Source organism: Pseudomassariella vexata, assembly GCF_002105095.1.
Source record: "Pseudomassariella vexata strain CBS 129021 chromosome Unknown BCR38scaffold_2, whole genome shotgun sequence".
Classification (NCBI taxonomy): Eukaryota; Fungi; Ascomycota; class Sordariomycetes; order Amphisphaeriales; family Pseudomassariaceae; genus Pseudomassariella; species Pseudomassariella vexata.
The window spans coordinates 758591-782264 of record NW_024467957.1 but is presented as its reverse complement, the minus strand read 5'-3'; the positions used below and the strand labels follow the sequence as shown (position 1 = coordinate 782264).

Below are 23674 nucleotides of genomic sequence, written 5' to 3'. Positions count from 1 at the left end.
TTACTGCTTCGGCCGCAGGAACTCCTTCGCGTGAGGGAAGGCGCCGGTGAGAGCCTGCCGTGGGAATCCTCACGAATGCCCATCCACGGTTGAGTCCTCCTGTTTACCTGGGCAATTAGGTACTTTCAGTGTTACCAGGGCATTTCCACCTTTGGATGGCGCCTGCAGCTGTCTGGTCGGATGTCTCGTCGTCTGTCAGCGTGGACTGGCCGTTCGCTCACCTCCTCGAGAGCAATCAACGGTTCCTTTGCTGATTTTGGGCTATTCCTGCTCGCAACGGCACTCCATGTAGGAACCCCGTGTCCAAAACGGGAGTCTATGTTCACTACGGAATCACTCAGTTGGAACCATCGTTGGCACCGCGTACCGGATATTGGTGCCAACAGCATTGGTTGCAGAGCATCACAGGACACGCCATGAAAGCACTGCGCATGGCACTTCGTCATGTTTACTGACCACCCGAAGGATCAGATTCCTGGTGGTGGCTGCTTGAACATAACTAGCGATTGTGGTTACGTGTAATGTCTAGGTCCAGCCCTGCTTCAACATTGATGTCGTGGTGTTTACATGTAAACCTGGATTCCGTTAAGAAAGCGAAACCACTGGTTATCCTGCATGGGAGTTGCTTCAACTGTACTTGAGTATCCAACATCATGGGACGTCATCCCCCCTTGTCCAGCCCATGTCAAACCAGACTTGAGCAAGTCGGGCACAGTAAGATCTACTGGTTGACGATCCACACAAACCTGTCGCGCCGCCCCCTCGATAGTGGCCTGCTTGCTTGCGAATGTAACTTGTCGTTGGCGGCTTTCGAATATGATGCGGGTCGAATGCAGAAATGTGGAAGCAACATACTCATTGTCATTAAGCAAAACGTGAAATTGTTGGTAACTATTGGAGGTAGGTGCCCGAGCTTTCATCATCTATCCTATTTCCAGCGCAAATATCCACCCCTACATAACGCCGAACTACAATGTGCTGGTCTACGAAACCATCGACCCAATTCTACACATGTAGGAAATACTATGTTCAAATCATTTCACACCCGTTCAAACCCCAAACCCCGCGACCACTACCACCTAGGCGGCCCAAAAGTCTGCCCCGCCGGAAGCACCGTCTGAATAGCTGTCTGCTTGAAGTCCATTGTAGTGGTGACAACGGCATTACCCCACCAGGCAGGCGGGTCAATCTCATTGAGCGTAAACGCAAAGAAGATGACGAGCGTGGAGAGCGCGAGCCCGAGGTCCAGCGCGGACGACGTCAGAAAATTCAATCTGCTCCACCAGCCGAAGTGGCGCTTCTTGATGAGGAACTGGAAGACGAAGCCGACGATGCCCCAGGAGAGGTAGTTGAGTGGCGTGGCTGGAGGGATGGAGCCGGAGCCGCCGAAAATGAGCGGCGCCATCAGATACTTCACCGGGGACTTGGGCCACTTGCGGGCGGCGTAATAGAAGATAATGGGGACGCTTGTTGACATGGTCAGTAGTGTTTCATTGGGTTTTGGGTTTCGGGAAAATGGAAGACTCACATGGCACCAACGCCGAAGAAGATGAACAGACCAGAGTAGATTTGACCCGGAGAGAACATGCGAGCCGGGCCGATCAGACCCCAGATGACGGATGCTTAGAAAATGTCAGTACGTCGCGTCGTGCGAGCCTCGAGACAAGACACCTACCAGAGAAGAATACCCGACCACCAGGGCAAGTGAAGTGGTTCACCTGCGTGGGTTCACAAACACCCTCAATGTTCTTGAGTGCGAAATTGAGAACGCCGATCTGGATGAAGCATGAGAATGTAGTTGCCACTACTTGCGATAAGAACATCTGTCGGGCCAAGTTAGTCTACTGTGCCTTTGGAGAGACGAGGGCGGGTGACACACGGTGCGGGGAGGAATCTTCATGTAATGTCCAAACTTGAGATCAGAAACGAAGCTGAGAGCTTGAGACATCGTGATGTAGCCGAACGTCTTGAATCTGTGAGGTTGTTAGCCCCGTGAACCACAGTAGCATGTTGGCGGTGCCAAGCAGGTGCTCACATCATCAGGGCCAAGGGGCGACCTGGTTGGATGTAACCAAAGACAAATTCTGTCAGAACGTTGAGTCCAATTTGGTTGTTCTAGTAGAAGAAGTGAGTACGGTCTGTTCATGATTCGCAGCGCTGAGTTATGTTTCACAAGCCAAAACATCATCCTAAAGAGCAGATAACTATGTTGACCAGATGCGCCATCGAAGGTGAATGGGGAAGTTGTGTACTAACCGTCACAGCCTGGATGATGCCAATAGGCAAAGAGAACACGAATGATATGCCCACGGCCAACAAAAATGCCCACCAGGTCAGATTCGTGGGGAACGAAAGAACAGCAACGAGACCGAGTGCCAGCATCTGCATCCTCATTAGCACCCGGCCATGCACTTGATTGCACCAACAACACTTACAATAACGAAGAGGCTCGTGTACCACCAAGTCGGCGCTTCCTTGTATTTCATCATCAACTTCATATGTATATCGGGACGTTCGGTTGTACTATTTTTGTACTGTCTCCAAATGGTCTTCCTGTGGTGCAGGTAAGTGTAAACAATCAGCGACGCAATTGCTGCAAATGATAGGCCGTAAGCCATGGCGAATGTCGTACTGGTTCAACGTTAACAAGTCTCGTGATGGACCCATGCGGCGCACCTACCTGATAAACAGAGGCGAGTAGGAATGATAGGCTTCCTCATTCAGTCTGAATTCAGAGGTCAAAATTCGGGATACATTATAATTCGCACCCGTGTTGTCGTAGGTCGACGAGTCGCTCATTGGTAGGAATTGAGCGTACCACACTCCGGTATAGTGGAGTACCGACGCCAAGCCGATAAAGAATGTGACAACACCAATAAGGGTGTTGGCAATGGCGTGCCAAGGTGGAATAAGAGGAGAGCCGACGAAGCCGGCAATCTGTGTCCAGTCGAACGTGATGGGCAGAAAACTCAAGCCCGTCGTCCCTCCGAAAAGCTGGTTGATCACTGGATTGTTGGGAGCGATCCACGTAGCGAAAGCGAATACACTGAGGAACTGCGCCAAAAAGCCCGGGATAAAGTACCACACGAAAGCACAAAGTGTGATAATACTGAACCACCGGTATCGCGGCATGTTTCCTCCAAACACAGTAGGGTCGGTAGGCGCGTGCTTCTCGTACATAGCATTCATCAATGTGACGGAAACCAAGTTGCCAGGCCAGATCATCGAGGCGGGGTAGACCAGAAACTTCCGCATCATGCCGGCGATGCCGTATCCGATAGACTGGGTCGAAATGGTCAGGAGAAGCTGAAAAGGGATCCCAAAATCTTGCTTGTAAAACACGACCTGGGCAAGTATAATATCGGTGGCATATGCCACAGAAAAGGAGACGCTGGCCATGACCACAATGACGGAGTGCTCCTTAATATTGAACGGCCCGGGGTTCAGCGACCATGGTATTCCGAAGAAGCTGAACTGCTTTGTGGGCATGATCTTCTCCCATCCCCGGCCAATAGGCCAAGCAATGATCTGGGCAATCAGAGCACCGAGGCCGATGGACGGGGCCCTCAGAGAAAACAATGTGTTCATTGATGCACCCACGGTCACCAGGGAGAGCCCGATAGTCCAGGCGCGGACGGTGTTGCATGGAAGGTTTTCATCGTAGTTACGAACGGCAGCTCGCACCTCAGGGTACGGTGAATCCTCCGACTCGTCGAGTTCCTTCAGGTTGGACTCCTCATTGAACTTGGCTGAGTCCTGTGAGCCTTGACGCCGCGGTGCGTCCGCTTCGTTATCGGGCAGGTTCGGATCTAAAAGAAGTTCGTATTCTTCACCTTCCTCATAGGCCTCGCTATTGTGGACACTGGACTCACCCCATTCCGAGAGGCGGCGTTTCAATGCAGCCACAGGGTCTTCGTGTCTCGACGTGGCTACATGATCCGTCACCTCTCGCCCACTGACTTCCGCGCTGGTGTGTTCACTCCAAGATTGATCATCGTCTTCCGTTACCTGCACTCGGACTGCCGTACCAGACGGCTTCAAGCTGCTGACGGTTTTATCCGCCATCATAGAGATACGGATGCCAGGAAGACGATCGAAAATTAAGAACGACACAGAGAGAAGCAGTGGGTGGGTGCTATATAGGGTTTGTCTAATGTCCAAAACGAAGAGTCCAAAGTGATGGAGAGGCCAATCCTAGCCCTGTAGATCCCAGACGAACATGAAGCAGGCACTGCACTCAAAGATAAAAGCGTGTTGAAATGAGCTTCTGATTGGAGAGTTGCTACACGCAGGGTGGTGTGCCCAACCACGGCAGTGGTCAAACAGGCTCAGTAAGTGCCTGATGTGCTAAATGCCATGCCGAAGATAGGGAAGTATGCTTTAGAGAAAGGCTGATCTCGGGCAAGGGGCAAGATGAGGTGAATCGAGAGTCGGTTCAGATGGGAGAGTTTAACCCCACGCGTGAGGGGAGCAAGGGCTGCAGAAGAGGCAATATGCAAAGCATAAATCTGCAAAGGCTGGAATGTGTCGTCGCCGGCCGCACTCGGCTGTGTTGAGTGGTGTTGTGGCTCGAGTTCTCAAAGTTGATTGGGCTGTGAGAGTGTGTAACGTATGTATGTAACAGGACAGATAGACCGTGATCAGCTTGAAACTAATATGCGGCAGTGATAGCGATAGCCGATGCGGAAGAACCAGGATCCCGGGACCCACGATGTGGGGGAAACGGCCACGAGAAGGATGACAAACATGGAGAAACAAGAGCGTTTGGCTGTGGGCTCGAGAACTGAAGAAGCAACGGCAACCCCTGCTGACAACGCTTTCTGTGGCGGGAAGTAAGGATGGCCCTTGAACTTGGATTTGGAATGCTTGAACGAGAGAACATATGTATCCCAAGTGAAACGTGTTCGGTCAAATCGCAAGCTGGTCATATATCCAGTGGGATAATCCTGTTGTCCTCGGGTCGTGGCAAACGTACCGACTCGTGACATATAAATTCAATTCTTTATTCAAATAAGATGCAGTGTTTCAGTCGACGTTCTAGACCACAGCTGCACGTGTCATCTCCAAGGACATGAATTAACAGGCGCCAAACATTGATCTTGTCGACTTCAGAGGCGCTTCGCGGCTATTAGTGATGCAGAGCGTGGAGGCCTAGACCCGAATGGGAATAGCCCCACGATCAGAAAAGACCAAGCGCTCCCAGCAATCAAGCTCTCGCATCCTTATCCCCAAACAGTTTTTATACCTAGCGAATCACACAACCTCGGATTGCTCGAACTGCTAGAGACCGAGGCACATAGACACGATGTTCCTATAAGGCTCATGATTCCGACCTTCCGTGCTATCTGTCAAGATAGCCATCCATCCCGATAACCGGGTTATGGAACTGCAATGCGTCGGGTTGTTGTGACGGGTCTCGGCGCCATTACGCCTTTGGCCGTGGGATGTCGGCAAACTTGGAGTCGCCTACTTGGTGGCCATTCTGGTATCATCAGCGTTGCGGGTTTGGAACCCCAGAAACAGTGGCGAGATTTGACCAGCACCGTTGCCGGGGTCATCCCAAAGGGCAGTGGCGGGGGTCAGTGGCGGCCCAGTGACTGGCTCACGTCGGCAGAGCAAAGACGCACGTCAACATTCACGAAATACGCCATGGCAGCTGCGGCAGAAGCACTCGCAGATGCCGGGTGGGAACCACGCCAGCAAGGACAGTTGGAAGCGACTGGGGTCTGCCTGGGCAGTGGTATCGGCAACTTGGACGACTTGTATGATGCGAGTGTCGCATTCGAGAAAGAGGTGAGCCATCGCAACCTATCGCATTAGATTTCTGGCAGATCAGTCCGTGCTGAAACTTGACAGGGCTACAGGAAAGTCTCCCCATTGTTCGTTCCCAAGATCCTTATCAATATGGCGGCCGGACACATTGCCATGAAGTACGGTTTCCAGGGGCCCAACCATGCAGCAACTACCGCGTGCACCACGGGAGCTCATTCCATAGGAGATGCCTCGCGGTTCATCGCTTGCGGGGATGCCGACGTCATGATCGCTGGTGGTACAGAGTCATGTATTCATCCATTGACATTTGCCGGCTTCGGCCGTTCACGATCTTTGTCCACGGCCTTCAACCACGACCCCGCCGCAAGCTGCCGGCCATTTGATCGAGAACGAAATGGGTTCGTGGTGTCGGAAGGGGCAGCTGTCGTGGTGTTGGAGGAGTTGGAGCACGCGAAGGCCAGGGGTGCTAACATCTACGCAGAGCTCAGGGGTTATGGGTGTAGCGGCGATGCCCACCATATGACCGCTCCACGAGGGGATGGGCATGGGGCTCATTTGGCCATGAAGAAAGCATTGAAGCAAGCAGCACTGAAACCTAGACAAGTTGACTATATCAACGCCCACGCTACTGGCACATCAATTGGCGATGCGGCTGAAGCTATGGCGATTCGGTCCCTCATGGCGGGCCCAGAAGGTCATCCCAACGAAGGAGATGTCACGGTAAGCAGCACCAAAGGTTCCATTGGACATCTCCTGGGTGCAGCCGGTGCCATCGAAGCCGTTTTCTCAATATTGTCCATTGTTCATGTAAGTTCGACATCTGCTCCTCCTGAAGAACCAAGCCGAGAGCTGAGTCGATGGCCAGAATGCGGTCCCTCCAACCTTAAATCTGCAGAACCCTGATGTTATACCAAGATTTAACTTCGTGCCCCACGAAGCACAGGAGAAAGCTGTCGATGTAGCACTGTCGAATAGTTTTGGGTTTGGGGGCACAAATGCCAGTTTGGTATTCTCCAAGTATAGCAGCTGAACTCATTTCGTCGCAATCGGAATTGATAATCAATGAGCTCATGTAAATACCTCCCCTACAATACCGTATTCAAATGAAATCCAGCGGTCAAATTGTCGTTGGATCCCACGTCGTATCGATGTACCATACGCTAGTGCGGCGTCTTTGGGCCAGGTCCAGATCCCTGTCGCCGATCAGCTTGACCAATGTCGAGCTTCTGATTCGCTTTACCTAATTTTTCTCTAGCCGGCGCGTCTGTGAGTCTAGCAAAATGTCAATGACGTGAAGACCCAACATTTCTCATACCCACAACCCAATGTTCGACATTCGATCGAGGAGGCTCGTCCCACTCAACACCAGATAACCATGGCGTGTCGAAGCTGCAAACGGCATTTCAGCCAAATGTCCCGACAAGCACAGGCATTTTCCATCAGCCCGACCGAATCACAGAGCATAATCCTCATTGCGCGACATCTGACCCACCGCCAGGTCGCTCCCCAAATCCAGCAGCGACGTCGCTTCGGCGCCACGCCATATCAGAAAGGTTGGGTGCCGCAGTCCGTTAAGGATTTGGCGGGGAAGGCCCTGCAATCGACAGCGCAGCCGTACCTTGTCCTCAGAACAACGGAGACCGTGTATAAAGCATGCGCCAGCGAGGCCGCCTACACGATTGCGGAGACAGACAAGCGGAACGGAACGGTGCAGAAGACAGACGAGGGTGAGGAGATTGGCAAGGGGGACACTATGTGGCATTCAGGTACGAACCTCCTCCTGTGCCTGTCGCATCTGGACATTCCATGTATTGCATGCTAAAAGTCCCGGCACCGACAACAGACTTCAACCTCCTCCCTACGTTTAGCACATGGTCGCAAGTAACAATGCTGCACATGTACCTCATACTAGCGCGGATACGAAACCTAGATCGCGACACGGCCAAGCAGTGGCAACAGCAGCTAGTCGACCACTTTTTCTTCGACGCCGAGGAGCGCATGGACGTGGTGCACGGCATCAGCTCGCGGGGTTTAAGACACAAATACCTTAAGGACCTGTTCATCCAGTGGCGGGGTCTCATCGCCGCCTACGACGAGGGCATCATCAAGAGCGATACCGTGCTGGCGGCCGCCGTGTGGAGGAACATCTACAAGGCGCGTGAGGACGTCGATGTGAGGTCGCTGGCGTCGATTGTCAGCTGGATGCGACTGTGTTTGAAGATGCTAGATCAGATGCCTGATGAGGCGCTGTTTACGAGGGCTCAGGCTGCGTTCAAGTGGCCGGCCAAGAATGAACTCCAGGTGGTGGATCAGCCCTGCCGGGAGCTGGCGGCGGTGCTTCCTAAGGAGATCCCGCAGGAATCAGTCCTTTTGAGCGAAGAGCCTGTGATGCGGAAGCAGGCTGCGTAAGGGATGGGGTTTACGGCTGGGCAGGCATGCGTACAGGCCGTAGAAGAGGCAGTGTCTCCCAGCTGCCACGAGTATTTCGAGTGTATGATCACTGGGCGCCTGTAAATACACCTGTACAACAAGTATGAATCAATCAACTCTCTCCCACATCTGAAACTCATACCGCGTCCCGTTCTCCTCCTGAACACCCTCAGGAACCGTTTCACCCGTCCACGCATCCAATGCGGCCTTGGACTTCTTGACCCACCTACCACCCGCCTGTCCCTCGGACAATTCCAGCGGGAAGAATGTATCGCACTCAAAATCGCTCATGACCCGCGTTAACAGTATCCTCTTCGTCTCCTTCTCCTTCAGCTCCAGCGCCGCGCCGTAGATTTGTGCCCCGCCAATGACGTACACCTTCCCCTCCTTAGCAGCACTGCTGCCCCTGAGATACTCGAGCGCTTTCTGCAGGGAACTGACCTTGACCGGCTCCGTCTGCACATCCACTTCCATCTGTTCTGGCGCAACATCCGGGTGAGAACGGCTGATGACTATATTCAGCCGGCCCTTCAGGGGTCTGAACTTGGGCGGGATGCTGTCCCAGGTTTTGCGGCCCATGATGACGGCGTTCAGTGCCGAAGGGGGGCCTGTTTTCATGTTTTCAGTCGTGAGCCTAGATTGGGGGACTTCGGGGAAAGCAATCTTACGTCTGAGGAAAGGCGCTTAGTCACACGGGCGAAGTAGGCCATTTCCTTCTTGAGGCCGGTCCACGGCAGGGTGCCGGCGCGGCCTATGCCCATGTTGCGGGTTGCCGCGAGGACGAGGGTCAACTCGACGGGGAGGGGCATTGTGGTGGGTGTTGGACTGGACATTGGCTGGGAAGACGATTTGTTCTGAAATCAGGGACACTAGGATGCGATGATTGATATGTTGAACGACTGGTTTGTGTCGCACTTATAGCCGCGCCACATGTATAATAAGAGGTGAAGACATTGGCTTTTATAGTGGGGTAGCTGCAGTTGCTAGGTTGTGGACGGTGTCTTTGGAAACGTATCCGACTCGATGCAGGGTAGCGCGGTTCGATTTCGTGGCCGGTCAGTCAATACCTTGATTGAACTCGCCAGGTTTTTAATCAATCAGTAATTAAATTCCCTTCAGTATGATGATCGTGCTTAAAATTCGTCGCAGTTATTGTAACCGGAACAACTTTTGTATATCCAAGCGTAGATAGATATGGAGGGTCAGCCACAGCGTTCATAGCAGGATGGACATCTCAAGCTTATGAGCATACACATCGGCTGTGCACATAGGTAGGTGTTCCTGGGGGATTTTTCCCATTTTGAACATATGCATCAATCTTGTTTAGGGAATGTGTCTGGAACCTTTGGATCATATCCAGTCTTAAAATTGATTGGTATGCACCACCTTCGGCTCCAGCTTCTCATCGTCCAGAATGAGATGTCATTTTTCACCAGAGATCCACGTTTCGTTAGAAAACGAGGAAAGTTTATAATCCCGCAGATTTATTTGAGATATTTCCCTGCTGTCTTTGGCACCCAGCAAGCCCTTCTTGTGAATTTGTGAATATATGCATCGTCTCCTTCATGGCTTCTCCTGGGAGGTTATAGTAAACGTTATCTTCCAAGTGGGAAGAGAATGGCAGTAACCGGAATCTATCTGGAAGTACCTACTCTGAACACCCTGATACCCAACAGTCACATAGCCACGCCCCTGACTGCATATGAGTAAGCATGTCCCTACCTAAAGTTCAAGTCGGCTTCATTTGAACTATTATCTGTGTTCTCCTTTGGGCTCTAAGCACTAATCTGGAAATGGATACATTTTGCAAGCTACAGAGATGCCAAAATCAAAAACATCCTGGGCAATCAACTATGAGGCTTACGCAGGTGTGATACAGCACGCATGCGGCCTATTCCTCGATGATGGGTGTTTGGGTTGGTATACTTAGACAAGCTGTAAGCGAACAAACGTTGAAGAGGAGAAAATATAACATTTGCCTGACTGTCGATGAGTTCCGGGGACTATACTGCAGCATCGCGAGGCATGACTCAATCTCTGTTTCAAATGTTACATTTCAAGAAGACCCCTTCCGTACTGTATCATTTTTATCTCATTTTGACCCAGGGGTTATATTCCTTCTTCGCCCTACTCTTGCTGATGTGCCCTTACCCTCATGGTCTAGGAGAAATCGCTCTGGTCGCATGAGGAGTCTCAAGGGCTTACTATATATATTGCATGAGACCATTTATCGCAAACAAATATTCCAAGTCTGGTTGTTCATTCCTTTAAATAACCACAAGTAGATGCGTAATATCCGGCCTCAGAACCTCACATGCAATACCGCAATGCTTTTTTAAACATCGACAAGACTTTTGAGTGTCTCCTGCATCAAGATATACATATTCAGGCCTTAAGAGAGCCTTAACGATGTAATGTGCAGGTGCATGCGGCGGCCTGCAATCCTAGTTGGAGTAGTGAGCAGAGCCTCAAGCAGAGCCGCGTGACACTGGCTTACATGTGAGTCTCTGAACGATCATCTTGAGTTCAATAAAACTAAAATTTGGTATCTGGAACGTATTTTGAACAGCAAGCTGGGCGTATGGGATTCAACTTCTTATGTAGATTTGCAAGGCACGCATAGTCTTATAGAGATTTGGTCGTAGTGTGCTGTGCTCATGGATCCCTCAATGAGGCTCAATACTGATTGGGCTGCTTTACAAAGCATTGAAGACTGAAGATGGAAAGGATTTCCAGGGTCTAATCCGTTGTCCTCCACATAATCCAGAGCCATATTGTTGAGGAATCCAGAGTAACCCACTGCTTAGATTCACATTTCCCGTAACGTGATTCAACAAATTCATATCTCCACATCATGAACTCATCGACCGGGTGAGAATAAATCCTCAATTGCTGATCTGCTGTCTCCTTTACTTGTGCCCTCCCCACTGGGCGGCTCAAAGTGTTGAAAGACAGGAAATGTGCAGTCACTACCACCAACCACGGCTCACCCCAGTGGCGATGATACGAGGCAAGACTAAACGTCATCACATTTCCTTCTTATTTCTGACTGTATATAATTGTCACTCCGAAAGGGGGCAAGTATTTCGGCCTGAACCGACTGGAGGCGTCTACGCTGTGCCAGATCAGGACGGAAAAAATAGGACTAGCAGCCTTCTTATTCAAGACAGGGGCTTTTGGCGTGTACTCGCCGCTATGCCGCTGTGGCGACGCCCCTGAGACGGCAGAGCACGTAATCCTCTTTTGCGGGCTGTTGGGAGGACCGAGGGAATGATTACGGGCCGCTATCGCATCACGGCCACTATACTCTCGCAGAGACCTCGCAACGGCAACAGGAGAACCAGTAGTTAGTGGGACTATTGTAAGGTGGCTGCTAGGGACGGGTCGGACAGCTTCAAGGCCCAGATAGCATCGATCGTCTCAGGGGGGACGTAGTTGGTAGGTTGAGAACCAACGTAGTATGGTAGTGAACGCAACGCAGTCGCCAATAGGGCGAACCGACGACGCAGCGTATGTATTTAGTCCAGCCATTAGGGCACGGTTTGACATACGGGAGTACTGGTAGAGGTACCGGGGGCTTCGAGCCTACGGCGTATTTAATAATAATAATAATTGTCAGAAGCATTGTCAGACACTGTTTTGGCATTGTTGTATCATCTGTACTGGGGTACCAGCTACTTCCCGTTGGCAAAGCCGCAGAAACGAGCCCAAACTCCAAAAGCTGAGACACAATAGTAACACCAGCCCATGCGCAACTCTCCCATAAGGCGTGTACAAGAACGTCGCAACATGTTATCAGCTGAAAATTCGACAAATATCATATTCAAAATCCTCAACCTGGTGGCAAATCTCGCTATGACGCAGGTATGGTCTTGTCCTCTGATTAAGTGAAATAATGGTGGCTGACATCATGTCCCAAACAGAAGCACACGCAGACGAGTTCCCGCGAGGGAGGCCGCAGCGGGTTGAAAGAGACTGGATGACATAACTCAAATCCTGGATGATCTTAGGTAGGACGCTATGTGTTCGTCGATTCAATCAACGATGCCAGGTAAAAGATGAACGAATTGGAGCAATGGGTTGAATTGAGAGCTCATATATGCGCATTGATCAAGTAACAGTCCTCCTCACTATAGAAAATGGTGTTAAGATGTGTGTCCTAATTAGTCCTGCTGCCGCACTTAGATCTACGGCAGTAGGGTGGATCAGACCGGTTGTCTAGACCGTTGGTTTTGCTCTCCCACGAACGATAATACCGATAAAGAAGTTAGACGCTCTTGCTCATTGAAAGAGCAAGAGGCTGGTATATTGTGGGGTTCTCAGGTAACAAGAAAAAAGTGGACGGAAAAAGAAAACTAAGGAAATCAAAACCTCTGAAGCTCGCCTTCATCTGAGTTCGTCAGAGCAATTGGCGTTTCTCAAGCAAGACAGAAAAAGGAGTGATGGCAAGATAGAGTTATTCGAGTCTCTGCATAGTAGATCGCCATCAATACAATTTTCGCTGACCCTAAATGTGAGGATGTGCTGTCCAGGTCGGATTTTGCTATGTGGGTGAAGATGGAAGAAGGGAAAATTTATTTCAAGGGTCCGAGAAGTTTGATAGCTCCTGCTAAAAGCGGGTCTCCATTCTTCCCATCACGTGATACAGATTGTGCGGAGTCTTCCCTCGACGTTTCCGCGCGCGTACGACTTTTTCTCCTTTTCTTCTCTACACTTTTGAGGTTCTTCAATACCGACGAGTCGGGTTGGAAGCCTCTTGTGCGTGATAAAATCAACCGTTTGCGAGTCGTCTACTCGCCGATGGTCATATTCATACGCTAGAGGGACCGGTAACAGCTGCCTTTATTCATTCGCGATGCTTATGCCACTAGGTGTTGAGTTTTGGTGGTTACCCGTACATAACAATCGTGTGCATGTAAATCTGTGTGGTGCAGCAGATGGAATCCACGTAATATCTTGTAATCTGCAACTACGGAACACTGCGCATGGATTCTCATGTTTCACCATATGCCGGACCAGTTCACAAGCGAAAATAATATAAAGTTGAGGGTGTGAATCCGGCAAGTGTAATATGATCAGCACCGGGTGACCTTGGTCAGTCCAACGTGGAATCTAGTTACGAGGGTAATTTGGGGCCAGTCCTACATTGTCGAGCATGATCGAGTATTTCTTTCATAATCTATGACTTTGATACGGCGCTCGTATATCTGTCTGTCCCTTCTGTATGCCCCAGATATCATTTCTACGCCCAAGCCGGGCTCACCTAACGCCCATCAATTCCCCACGTATACCTCTAGATTTTCGACGCGGCTCCCAGATAACCTCCGATGACAGCATCAATCAGCCGATTTGCAATAGCTGTTTGAGGAGGTAATCTCAATGCGCCCTCCTTGCGGCTCTGAGACCCATCTTGTCCGAACTGATCAACACCAACAAGCAAAGCCTCTCTAACCTCGTCTTGGGAGAACCACTTTGCATCCTCGAGTTCGGCATCGTTGCCGAGATATATCGTCTCTCCGCTAGGCGTCGCCTGCGCAATGGCCCCAATCATGAGGTTTGCCGGGTAGGGCCAGGGCTGCGAGCTGTGAATAACAACCCGCCCAACCATAACGCCGCTTTCTTCGTATACTTCTCGTCGAACTGCTTCCTCAATCGACTCTCCTGGCTCGAGGAAGCCGGCGAGCGTGCTGTACCAATCTGGCGGGAAGCGCTTGCTTCGGCCAAGCAGAAGCTTGGTGCCATCAGCTGATACCACTGCCACGATGATTGTCGGGTCTGTCCTGGGAAAGCTCAAGTTGGATATCCCTTTTCTAGTTGGGCAGTGTCCTCGCTCCTTGGGTGCTTTGGAGCCATCAGGGAGTCCCGCCCAGTCAGTAGGCGGGCAGACCCGCTTCGTGCCGGAGTTTGTGGACAATGTTTTCTGGCCGCACCCACCGCAGAAGGGGTTTCTTGCGTTCCAGTCCAGCATATGTCGGGCCTGGGCATAGATGGCCGCTGTTCAAAAATGTTAGATGGACTCGTGGCGTTTCTTAAGAACATTTCTTGCCTTCTGGTGCATTCAAGGACACATGTCGCGCTCCGGGGAGGAAGTCAATGCCCTTAGCTTTGACAGCCTCGGTCACGCTCTTTGCCTTCTCTGCGATGGGCCCCTGGGGAGTGACATCCACGGCAAAATGCGCTTCGCCCTTATACTCGCGCCATTCGAAGCCAGTCTTCTTCTTCTCGTCGATGCCCAAGAAAAGAACGACGGGGAAAGTAACGTCAGAATTGAATTCCTGAAGCAGCTGCTCTTCTGTCTTCTTGAACGGATCGGGACCCGTCAACGGCTCTACATCGGCCTTGTGAACATAGGCCAGTGTTGTCGGGTCTTTGGCTAGCGGAGAAAGATTCTGCAAAAGCAAAAACTTGGTAGTTGGATGGGAGAAGGCAGACGATAAGAAGGCGTGGTCTGTACGCAAGAACGATAATCTGTTCAAAGGACTCCCAGCAAAGTAGTTGGCCAGTTCACGGCCGAACTTGCGCGACAGCATTGAATCGTCTTCAGCGAGGACCGGGAGATCCGGTATCGGCAAGGCCATTCTGCTGCCTGGTTTGGAATATGCTCCAAACGATATAAGCACAGAGTATGTACAAAGGCAAATACTAGCAAAATGGCAGTTTCAAGTATGAGCCATGAACAAAGGCTTAAACGGAGTAGAGCACATAATCATTAAGTCTCCTGAGCATGTCATCAAGGGTGGGGCATCATGGCAATGGCGGGTTGATGAGTAATTCACGAGACTTCCCATCCATCTAAACCTCGGGGACATAGCCTGAACTGTTTCGGTTGTACCCAGGCATTACCGGCATGGATAACATGGACAATGGGTAATGAATGGGCAAGTGCCCCGGCGAATGCAAGTGAGAACTAGCTTCTCACAGACACAATAGTTCTTTCTCACGGCCACGATTCCGGGTTTTGAAGGTTGCAGATTTGAGAAATTGCGAATGGTGACGATTTCCCCGCATTACCGCCTGCAATTTGGGTGGAGAAATGGGAATTTGCAAGCGCGGCGACATGCTACTACTGGGAGGTACGACCCTGAACTTGATCGACGTTACCCTAGAGCGGGGTCCGGTTTCCGACCTCAGTAGAACCCCAACCCCGGTTGCGACTGCTGAGGTCAAGGGCTCTACGCCAGCCAGCTGGCCGCCAATTTCAGGCTCCATCTAGACTTGCACACAACCATCTCTAAGCTGCAGGTACTCACAAGCCATCGTTAGTAGACGGCGCTGCTGCAGGTCCCTCAACCCCCAGCCCACACCGCGGCGAGTCAATCATAATGAGATCTTTGGTCGAGTCAACGTAAGTGTATCGTGCCCGCCTGCCGTGAGCCAGCACATCTGGAGGGATACACTACTAACCCCACAATCAACAGCACACGATGGCAGGAAACAATTAAGTACAGTTCGAGTCTAGCTGATCTACAGCGAGCCGTCAAGCTCAATGGACCAAGCAGCCCTTGCATTTCCGGCTGCCGCTCTATCTGTTGGAAGGCATTCTTGCTGAACCATGGCGCGGGTACCTCGAATTGGTCGCATGCCTTGTTGGAGTCGCGGAGCACATACGCCTCCCTCAAAGACCATTTCTTGAAGTATATCAGGCATCCCGAGTATCTTGCCAATGTCTCTGTGGACCCCCTCGCAGATGACCCTGACGTAAGTTGACCATGCATTAGACTAACTGTCTTGCATGCTGATATGAACCTTGTCAGTCACCATGGAACACGCTCAGACAAGACGAGGAGCTGCGGTCAGAAATCCAACAAGATGTGCAACGATTGCCAGATGAGTCATTCTATCATGAGCCGCGTATACAGACTCTTATAATCGACGTGCTTTTCATCTACTGCAAGCTCAACCCCGATGTGGGTGGTTACCGTCAGGGGATGCATGAGCTCTTAGCCCCTATCGTCTTTGTCATCGAGCAAGATGCCATCCACCCCGCAGAGAGGGCATCGGAGGGATCCGCTGATTTGACCATGGTCGAGATGTTGGATGCCAACTTCATCGAACATGATGCTTTTGCCCTCTTCTCCAAAGTAATGGAGAATGCCAAGGGCTTCTACGAAGTGGGTGACGAGACAGAACTGGGCCAGTCCACCATCGTCGAGAAAAGTCAACATATCCACGAAGAGCTCTTGCATCAAGTGGATCCGGATCTGTCTAACCATTTGAAAAACATCGAGATCCTGCCCCAGATCTTTCTAATGTAGGTCCCCTAAATCGATTTAACTTATCTCCAGGTGCTGACTTCCACTTCAGCCGCTGGATCCGCCTCCTTTTCAGTCGTGAATTTCCGTTTGGTCAGATGCTTGTGCTTTGGGATACCCTTTTTGCCGTTGACCCGTCGCTTCAGTTGATAGACTTCATATGCACAGCAATGCTCATTAGAATACATTGGGACCGTAAGGCTGGCTCTTCTCTATCTACGGTTCTTTACCATCTCATGCTAACTCATAATTAGTTCTTGATGCTGATTACTCGGTGGCTCTTCAATTGCTGTTAAAATACCCACCGCCTCAAGCACCCCACGGACCGCATACCTTCGTTGATGATGCAGTATACCTCAGGGACCATGCGAACCTTGCCGGGGCGTCTACTCTCATCATGAAGTATACTGGAAAGCCGCCAGCCTCTCCTGAAATTTCATCGCGGCCATCAACACCAAAGACATCAGGAATGGGCGTGCGGCAAAATGCCAGGGGCGCGAGATCACGTCTTTCACCATCTCGTTTTATTCAGCAACAAGGCAGTGTAGAAGCACTGTTTCAAGGAGCAGCTAGGGGCGTCCTTGAAAGAGGAGAGAGGCTTGGTATCAACCAAGCTATGCGAGACGCCATGCTGGAAATCCGTCGCAATGTCAGTGAAGCAAGGAGTTCTATAAGGACTGGACGTGATTTATTCGCCGAAGCAGGCCCAAACTCTACGGCAATGCGAGCGGTTGCTGGGATGGATCGACGGAACAAGCAATTGGCGTCTTTGTTAGATGAGACACTAACAAGCCTGAAAGCACTCACTACATCTGAATTGGACGATAAACAGAAGCACGTTGAATACCTGGAGATTGCCGTCGCCAAACTTCAGTTTGTGAAGGTGTACTTGGAGGACTCGACCATGGTCCTCCCTGAGGACGACTGCTCATCTTCTGAAGTGCGAACTCCGCCGCCACAATCAACGCAGCCAGAGATGATCATCCCCGAGCCGCCAAACGATGCTGTAGCTGCTATGGTCATCAACACACCCTACATGGTCATCGACTCACCAGAGTCACAAGGGTCTAAGACTCCCACGATTTCTTCTTTGCCGCCAACTACAAACCCCTTGGATAACCCGAGCGGATCAAACAACACCGATTCTGTGCAAAACGACCTCCTGGCAACCTCCAAAACTGCCACACCCGTGCAAGCAAATACGCACCGAAGGCCACAGGGGCCGAATCCCACGCGTTCAACCCTAGCGCAGTCATCTTTCTCATGGATGCTCGAACCAGACCAATCCTCATCCCAAGCACCCTCCCCCCCCTTCAAGCCAAACCCGTCGAGCTATCATCGCAAACGACCTTCTGCGAATGCCAGCCGAGGGAGGACTGCTTTCTTATTTGGGGAAGTACCGCCAGATGTGAATGGCGAACTTTCACATAACATATTTGGGTTGGAGCCGTTGGCCAAAGGGAAGTAACACTTCAATGGCACGTGGGGAAGTGGATCTGCGCCAGATAGCGGGGGATAGTGAGATGATGTGCACGAGTGCTACGGTGTGAATAGATAATCCCTCTAATATAATCCACGCACATTCTAACGGGATTTTCTCCTGCTTTACCTTACTTAAGGTGCTTGCTAACTCTCTAGACATGATCCTCTGAAACCCCAGCTGTCTTCGAACTCGTATTACACAACCACATGTCATTTAGGAATACTCTTCAACCGTACCATCGGCGCTATTAGTAGCATGGCCTTCTTCTGATATCTAGGCTTGTGACAAAAAAGACACCCATTATGTTTAGACGCGCCCTATCACATGATCGACTGGTTCCTGGAACACATTACTCACTCAATGTGCATTAAGGGGCTCGTTACTTCTCTGAACTTAGCGAGCTTGCCTGAAACTCAGTCTCAAGTCATCAGACGAGTTCATTAACAAGTTGCAGCCATCTCCCAGAATTCTCTGGGACACTATGACCACAACCACGTTGGAATCACATCTTATCAACGTGTACAACATCAAGCATGTCTCCTCCACTCCACGGAAACGAACTAGGAGAGCCATTGAAGTCGTCACAAACCCAGAAACACCATATTTAGCGTCTCCCTGTCTGTACGGGATATGCTATCTTAGTTCTCTTCATGTCATTTCATCTAGCGCTTCAGATACCAAAATATATATACTCCGTCCGATTGATTTCTTTCTCTGGGTTATATGGTACCCGCTATACGAGCACCCCGTCATGAGAGAGCAGCAAAAACGCCCCTTAAAAAAAGTGCCCGTCGTCCATATTTCGGGCGGAGTACAATGTCATTGGCTTCATTCTTTCTAGACAAATGAAAAAGGCTCGGGGAGAGAGGAGCGGTATTAGATGAGGAACTAGGCTTTCCATGCATCTGAGGGTTCGTTAAAATATATTGTTTTCGCCAGGGATGCCATCTCGTAGCCCAACTAGCCGTCCCAGTATCCATGTGGCCACACCGTGTCCGCCAAGCAGGAAGAGAAAAATGGAAGGGATAGTAGAATGTAAAAACAAAATGTGATTCGTTAGTATGGACCTCGGTCACCAGGCTAATCACATCGATGTCCTTCCATCCGCATCCTGTTGCTGTTTGCTAATTCAAAGGTGGCCGCCCGACTTCTGGGCTCAGGCACTGACGCAAAGGCTGAAGGATCCATCGCAAGGGGGTATAACCGGTACTCCATGTCACGTCTTCTACCAGTAGAATATGTGTGATTCCCAGCACGTGAAGTATCAAGAAAGATGAGTAATTGGTCGTCATTAGATTTGGCATGTACTAGAAGCTGATCGCAGCTTGGGCAAGATTTGCAAGACTAGATAGAGCCTCGGAGTCGCTGTTTTCGGGCTAGCCAGTCGCCAAGCATGTTGTCCAGTTGCTATCATGGAGTTAGCAACCAAAGAAAAGTCAAAAGAAGCCGCAAAGCTTACCGTTGTGATCTCCGCCAGTTTGGCGTTTTGGTCTCGGAACAATGTTCCAGCAACTGGGTGATCTGGCCCGGCAGGTGGCACGTCCGTCTTGTCATAGACAACTACCAGCAGGTCTCGGATATCGGATCCCGAATCAAAGAAGGCTCGAAGGTTCGTGTCATTCCATGAGGGCGACGTGGTTGTGGCTGATGTTGAGGTCGTCATTGAGTCCTGTTGTTGATGGCCCTGGTCTTCGGTATCGACAAGCTCTGGTGATGGCGACGATATCGGTGATGACCGATCTTCCTGACTGGAAGTATCGCCCATTAGGGCAGGCGGGTTGGTGGTGGTTGGGGACACCTGAACAGGCGATTCAGATAGTCGTTCCATTGGCTGTGTTATATTTGCTCGCTGCACCGTCTGTTGAGAGGATGCGGTTTGGGTGCTGAGGTAGCTGTCCGGATAAGAGCCGGGGAGGGTGGGCCGCTGTAGCTTCTCATCGGTTAGCTGCCGTTTGGGTTCAGATGCAGTCGCGGGTGCAGGAGCAGGTGCGGCCTCAGCCGCAGATCTTGACGGCGCTGAGGCTGGCGCGACTTCCTCCTCAGATGAGTCGAAGTCATCAAGCTCAATACGTGATTTGGCCTTGCTGACCTTCGGTGGCGGGTGCAATATCTTCGAGATGGCCGCCGTTTTGGATTTCTCATCCTTTGGCGATGAACTCTCACCAGCATCCAGCGGATCGGACTCGACCATGCGCAGGGAAGCGGATGTAGGATTATTCGAAACGTTGTTCGGCTGTCCTTCAGAAGGTATTAGTTGGGATACATTGATGGCTGGTTTCCGGGTGGGCGAGAGTTCAGCCCGAGGTTGCGCTTTGCGTAGTTTGCTTGGATTTCGGTCAGGCGTGGACGGCTTCTCTGGTGACACGTCTGCATCGGCTACTTGCGTCTCATCATCTGCGCCCTCCGCGCTACCAATTGAGGCATCAAGCGACCTCTTGCCGAACGAGTCATTGTCGTCATCAATCGACTTCTTTTTGTCCTTCCGAGAGAAGAAGCTGCGAATCCCCCCCTTCTTGTCTTTCTCCTTCTTCTCTTTGTCTTTCTTCTTGTCCTTGACCTTATCGGCGACCAGCTCCTTTTCTAACTTGTCCAAACTAGGTCGCTGCCGAACTTCCTTGGAGTCATTGGAGAGGCGTGGTTCGTTGTCGTCGCGCAGCAGATTTGGCGTAAGAGAAATCTTCTTAGTCTCCACAGTCTCGTCCTTGAAGAAAGAATCTGTGTTCCTAACCGTGCCATTTCTCGTAGTTCTGTTCTGACCTTCGGGCCGCTCAAAAATCTCATCACTGTTCCTCAAGGCATCGCCCCCGATCCCGACGTCCGCCTTCTCATCCTTGGTCGACTCCATTCGTAATTGCTTCTGTTGACCGCGAGGTTTCAAGGGCTCCACCTTAGCGGTATCGTCAGCCTCTGCTTGTTCCGCAGCCGGACGCTGCGAAGCCTGTTGCTGCTGTGCGGCTTGCTGTTGCGTGGGTAAGTCGCCGTCGACGTCATCCTCGTCTGAGGAGTAATCAAAATCGGAATAGTCGACATAGGTTGGAGCTGTGAAAGTAACCGTCTTGCCCTTCTTCCTCCGCATGGCCGACTTGAGTGGGTTCTTGGTTTTTTCTGCCTGATCTCCTAGCATCGTTGCTGATAGCTACATCATGGTCAAAAACAAATCCACATCAAAACATGCCACTTTTAGCCACATACATCGATATTCCTATGCTTGTTAAGTCGCGCTAGCCTTTCTGTTGGTGTTTCAATATGTTCTGCTGGTAAGTAGCCTGGTGTCTTATTATTAGCCTCGTGATAAATGCGAGGCTTAAGCTGTGGGATGTGCATACCGATGCTGCTATCCTTGACGATTCGGACTAGCCACCAATAGCTGTTGCTGTCGTCGAGGAGCACCATGGTGTCTCCTTTCGTAGCATTTGCTTGGCCTTCGACGGTGGCAACAAACGTGTGGAGGGCGTAAACGAATTCGAAATCGATGTCCTCTGAGTCTTGTAAGCATTCGCCGCCCCAACCAGAATCAACAAATCTAGAATCATCAGTGTAAGGAAAGTCATCGTCATCATCATCTTCCGAGCCCACGTAGGGTATGAGGAAGCCGTAAGGTGAAATCAGGTCGTCATCGGATTCGTCGTAGGTGGGGAACTCGGTCGATCCGGTCGAATGTTTGCTTGGTGAGCGGTCCAGCGATGCATCCTCCATCTGCATGTCAAGGGCCGAGTCCCTACCACTGTCTCGACCTTCGTGTCCATCCAAATCTGCTATGACTTCCTTATCCAGTTCCGGCGGCCATTCGGTTTCCTCCAGTAATTCGTCGATTTGAGCTATCGCATCGGTCGTGATTTCGTCGAGGGATTCGTGTTGGGCCGATCCGGTATACTCACCCGGCAGATGATGATGCGAATTGGTGTCATTGACAGAAGCCTTGCTTGACTGTCGAATGGGTAGGTATCCAGGACGTTCAAGATATGGTGATGAGGATCTCGGGTCGCTGCAGGTGGGAGAAGAGGGCGAACAAGGGGCGCGCAAAGAATCGACGCGTGCTGGCCACGGAGGCGGCAAGCGAGGTTGAGAAGTGTACCCACCATCTTCAATCGAAGGCGAACTCGAGATCTTGTCCATCATGTCGTCGTCCATGTCGTCTCCATCAGCGTCCATGTCGTCGTTGTCCGACACATTGCCTGGTCCTCCACCATTTTGAGCCATCGCAAGCGTATCCTGTTGCTGCATTTTAAACCCGTTGCTGTTGCTATTGCCGTTCCCGTTCTGATCAACATCGACGTCGTCGTTGGCGTACTGTTGGAAGTCACCAATGTCGGCGTTCGCCCATGAGACCCTCCTCTCGTCGGCCGTCTCGGCTGCAACTTCGCGTAGAGTTTCGGCCTGGTGAGGCGCCACTGCCTGTCCGTTGGTTGTTGCGTTCGTAGTCAACGTATGATTCTTGGCGGAGGGCGTATCGGGATCTTGAAGGTCGATGGAGTCTGATTCGAAGCAAGGAGAGCAGTCAGTTACCCGGTGACGAGACGGTGAGCAGAGGCACAGGGTACTGCGACCGGGCCACGGCGATCCCACGCATCAAATGTATCAGGACTCACCGGCACGGATTATCTGTGGTCTCGTCATGTTGGACCGCTAGAATGTTATTCTGGCCCGGATGCGTGACATGTATTGACCGACAGGTGACAGGCGATATTGTATGTACGTGTTTTCGAACCAAGATGTGCTCATTGACAATTGCTGCGCAGGTGCCTACTGCCACCAGAATCGGAATCGTCTGGAGTAGGGTCTGTGGACGTGGTAGTCGCGGTGTTCTGTGTCTGTTGCAAGGGGCTGGAGATCTGGAATTCTTGGCCTTAGCCTTGGTATCCGGCACACTGACCAGACACTTAAACAGTCCGGCTTAATTCAATTCGAGGTAGTGAAAAGTATCGGCGCGCAGATCTCGGGGCGCCTGCGAACTAAGAATGGACAAAAAGGGAAAGACGACTAGTTAAATGAGGGAATACAGAAATGCAAAATTTCTTTGGTCAACTACTGGGTATCAAAAAAAATGCTACGTAGGACGACAAAGACAAAATGTGACGGAACAGAGACCAGATAGGAGAGGATGAGAATGGAATCGTGAAAGGAGTTTGATGACAGCAACTTGGACGCTTGAGCAGCAGCAGTGCTCAGTCTTTTTTTGGGCTGGTCACAATTGCGCCGGCCCCAGTTGCCAGCTTACCTAGAGCGGAGGTCCCAGCAGGGAGACTACAGTTAAGGTGACCATAGACCCCCCAGTTGAGCCGACCATGACCTCACGTGATGTTAAAACACTGGGTCCAGGTGACCATAGTGGGGTAGATAATCCCTCTATTCTTATTAGTTGAAAATATGTGAAAATTGGGTCTAGCTGACCATAGAATCGAATTTGAATTGAATTTGAATTCCGATTTCGATTCGATTCTGCTTTCCCTAGCAATAACCCGTTATCCGCTACTTCTTCCTCGTAATTCAACTAATCGTTCTACGTAACGATACCGTCATACAAGGATATAGTAAGTATATTTCTAAATTAACTTCGAATCGATTTTAAGTTAATTCTTTTTTAGCCCTAATATTACTTCTATAAGGATAGTATTACTTACGTCGACGGCACACACTACTGGCTACTTAGTATACTACTATTCGAGTTTAACGACGTAAGTACTTCTAAATCGGTTCTTAATCGATTATTAATCGATTCTAAACTAATTCTATATAA

General features: G+C 50.8%; 7 protein-coding genes across 7 annotated transcripts; 3 read left to right on the top strand and 4 right to left on the bottom strand.

Moving 5' to 3' along the window:
* Positions 1-866: 866 nt before the first annotated feature.
* Positions 867-4354, bottom strand: BCR38DRAFT_90605 (OPT family small oligopeptide transporter). The gene is made up of 8 exons (XM_040865750.1): positions 2681-4354; positions 2436-2631; positions 2257-2382; positions 2036-2115; positions 1880-1973; positions 1676-1823; positions 1529-1622; positions 867-1466 (listed from the first exon to the last, which is right to left on the bottom strand). The coding sequence occupies exons 1-8, from the start codon at positions 4066-4068 to the stop codon at positions 1073-1075; spliced, it is 2520 nt and encodes an 839-aa protein (XP_040719654.1). The 5' UTR covers positions 4069-4354; the 3' UTR covers positions 867-1072.
* Positions 4355-5139: 785 nt separating this feature from the next.
* Positions 5140-6911, top strand: BCR38DRAFT_419858 (thiolase-like protein). Its single transcript, XM_040859348.1, has 3 exons — positions 5140-5793; positions 5857-6579; positions 6638-6911. The coding sequence occupies exons 1-3, from the start codon at positions 5392-5394 to the stop codon at positions 6800-6802; spliced, it is 1290 nt and encodes a 429-aa protein (XP_040719653.1). The 5' UTR covers positions 5140-5391; the 3' UTR covers positions 6803-6911.
* Positions 6912-7147: 236 nt separating this feature from the next.
* On the top strand, positions 7148-8181 carry BCR38DRAFT_332461 (ubiquinol-cytochrome C chaperone-domain-containing protein; the record flags this gene model as incomplete). Its single annotated transcript, XM_040855148.1, has 2 exons — positions 7148-7538; positions 7616-8181. 2 exons carry the CDS (start codon positions 7148-7150, stop codon positions 8179-8181), a joined length of 957 nt encoding a protein of 318 aa, XP_040719652.1.
* A 129-nt stretch (positions 8182-8310) lies between these two features.
* On the bottom strand, positions 8311-9011 carry BCR38DRAFT_480874 (dihydrofolate reductase; the record flags this gene model as incomplete). The annotated part of the gene is made up of 2 exons (XM_040863317.1): positions 8311-8810; positions 8897-9011. The coding sequence occupies 2 exons, from the start codon at positions 9009-9011 to the stop codon at positions 8311-8313; spliced, it is 615 nt and encodes a 204-aa protein (XP_040719651.1).
* Positions 9012-13495: 4484 nt separating this feature from the next.
* BCR38DRAFT_454650 (NUDIX hydrolase domain-like protein) lies at positions 13496-14780 on the bottom strand (the record flags this gene model as incomplete). Its single annotated transcript, XM_040861720.1, has 2 exons — positions 13496-14196; positions 14249-14780. The coding sequence occupies 2 exons, from the start codon at positions 14778-14780 to the stop codon at positions 13496-13498; spliced, it is 1233 nt and encodes a 410-aa protein (XP_040719650.1).
* A 592-nt stretch (positions 14781-15372) lies between these two features.
* Positions 15373-18047, top strand: BCR38DRAFT_383949 (rab-GTPase-TBC domain-containing protein). The gene is made up of 5 exons (XM_040857448.1): positions 15373-15547; positions 15621-15900; positions 15957-16453; positions 16507-16649; positions 16709-18047. The coding sequence occupies exons 1-5, from the start codon at positions 15525-15527 to the stop codon at positions 17920-17922; spliced, it is 2157 nt and encodes a 718-aa protein (XP_040719649.1). The 5' UTR covers positions 15373-15524; the 3' UTR covers positions 17923-18047.
* A 1179-nt stretch (positions 18048-19226) lies between these two features.
* Positions 19227-22758, bottom strand: BCR38DRAFT_90534 (uncharacterized protein). The gene is made up of 5 exons (XM_040865749.1): positions 22527-22758; positions 21264-22412; positions 21130-21203; positions 19397-21073; positions 19227-19344 (listed from the first exon to the last, which is right to left on the bottom strand). Exons 1-5 carry the CDS (start codon positions 22552-22554, stop codon positions 19282-19284), a joined length of 2991 nt encoding a protein of 996 aa, XP_040719648.1. The 5' UTR covers positions 22555-22758; the 3' UTR covers positions 19227-19281.
* Between the last annotated feature and the right edge of the window lie 916 nt (positions 22759-23674).

What these genes read in the sequence shown, in the direction of transcription:
- BCR38DRAFT_90605 (XM_040865750.1), bottom strand. Translation starts at nt 4,068, where the DNA reads ATGATGGCGGATAAAACCGTCAGCAGCTTGAAGCCGTCTGGTACGGCA. An exon ending in GCATCATCCAGGCTGTGACG is followed by an intron (nt 2,116 to 2,256) that starts GTTAGTACACAA and finishes TTCTTCTACTAG; the next exon opens with AACAACCAAATTGGACTCAA. An exon ending in TGGTCGGGTATTCTTCTCTG is followed by an intron (nt 1,623 to 1,675) that starts GTAGGTGTCTTG and finishes ACATTTTCTAAG; the next exon opens with CATCCGTCATCTGGGGTCTG.
- BCR38DRAFT_419858 (XM_040859348.1), top strand. Translation starts at nt 5,392, where the DNA reads ATGCGTCGGGTTGTTGTGACGGGTCTCGGCGCCATTACGCCTTTGGCC. An exon ending in GTGTCGCATTCGAGAAAGAG is followed by an intron (nt 5,794 to 5,856) that starts GTGAGCCATCGC and finishes GAAACTTGACAG; the next exon opens with GGCTACAGGAAAGTCTCCCC. An exon ending in CAATATTGTCCATTGTTCAT is followed by an intron (nt 6,580 to 6,637) that starts GTAAGTTCGACA and finishes GTCGATGGCCAG; the next exon opens with AATGCGGTCCCTCCAACCTT.
- BCR38DRAFT_383949 (XM_040857448.1), top strand. Translation starts at nt 15,525, where the DNA reads ATGAGATCTTTGGTCGAGTCAAC. An exon ending in AGATCTTTGGTCGAGTCAAC is followed by an intron (nt 15,548 to 15,620) that starts GTAAGTGTATCG and finishes CACAATCAACAG; the next exon opens with CACACGATGGCAGGAAACAA. An exon ending in CCCTCGCAGATGACCCTGAC is followed by an intron (nt 15,901 to 15,956) that starts GTAAGTTGACCA and finishes GAACCTTGTCAG; the next exon opens with TCACCATGGAACACGCTCAG.
- BCR38DRAFT_90534 (XM_040865749.1), bottom strand. Translation starts at nt 22,554, where the DNA reads ATGACGAGACCACAGATAATCCGTGCCG. An exon ending in ACCACAGATAATCCGTGCCG is followed by an intron (nt 22,413 to 22,526) that starts GTGAGTCCTGAT and finishes GCTTCGAATCAG; the next exon opens with ACTCCATCGACCTTCAAGAT. An exon ending in AACTGGCGGAGATCACAACG is followed by an intron (nt 19,345 to 19,396) that starts GTAAGCTTTGCG and finishes ACTCCATGATAG; the next exon opens with CAACTGGACAACATGCTTGG.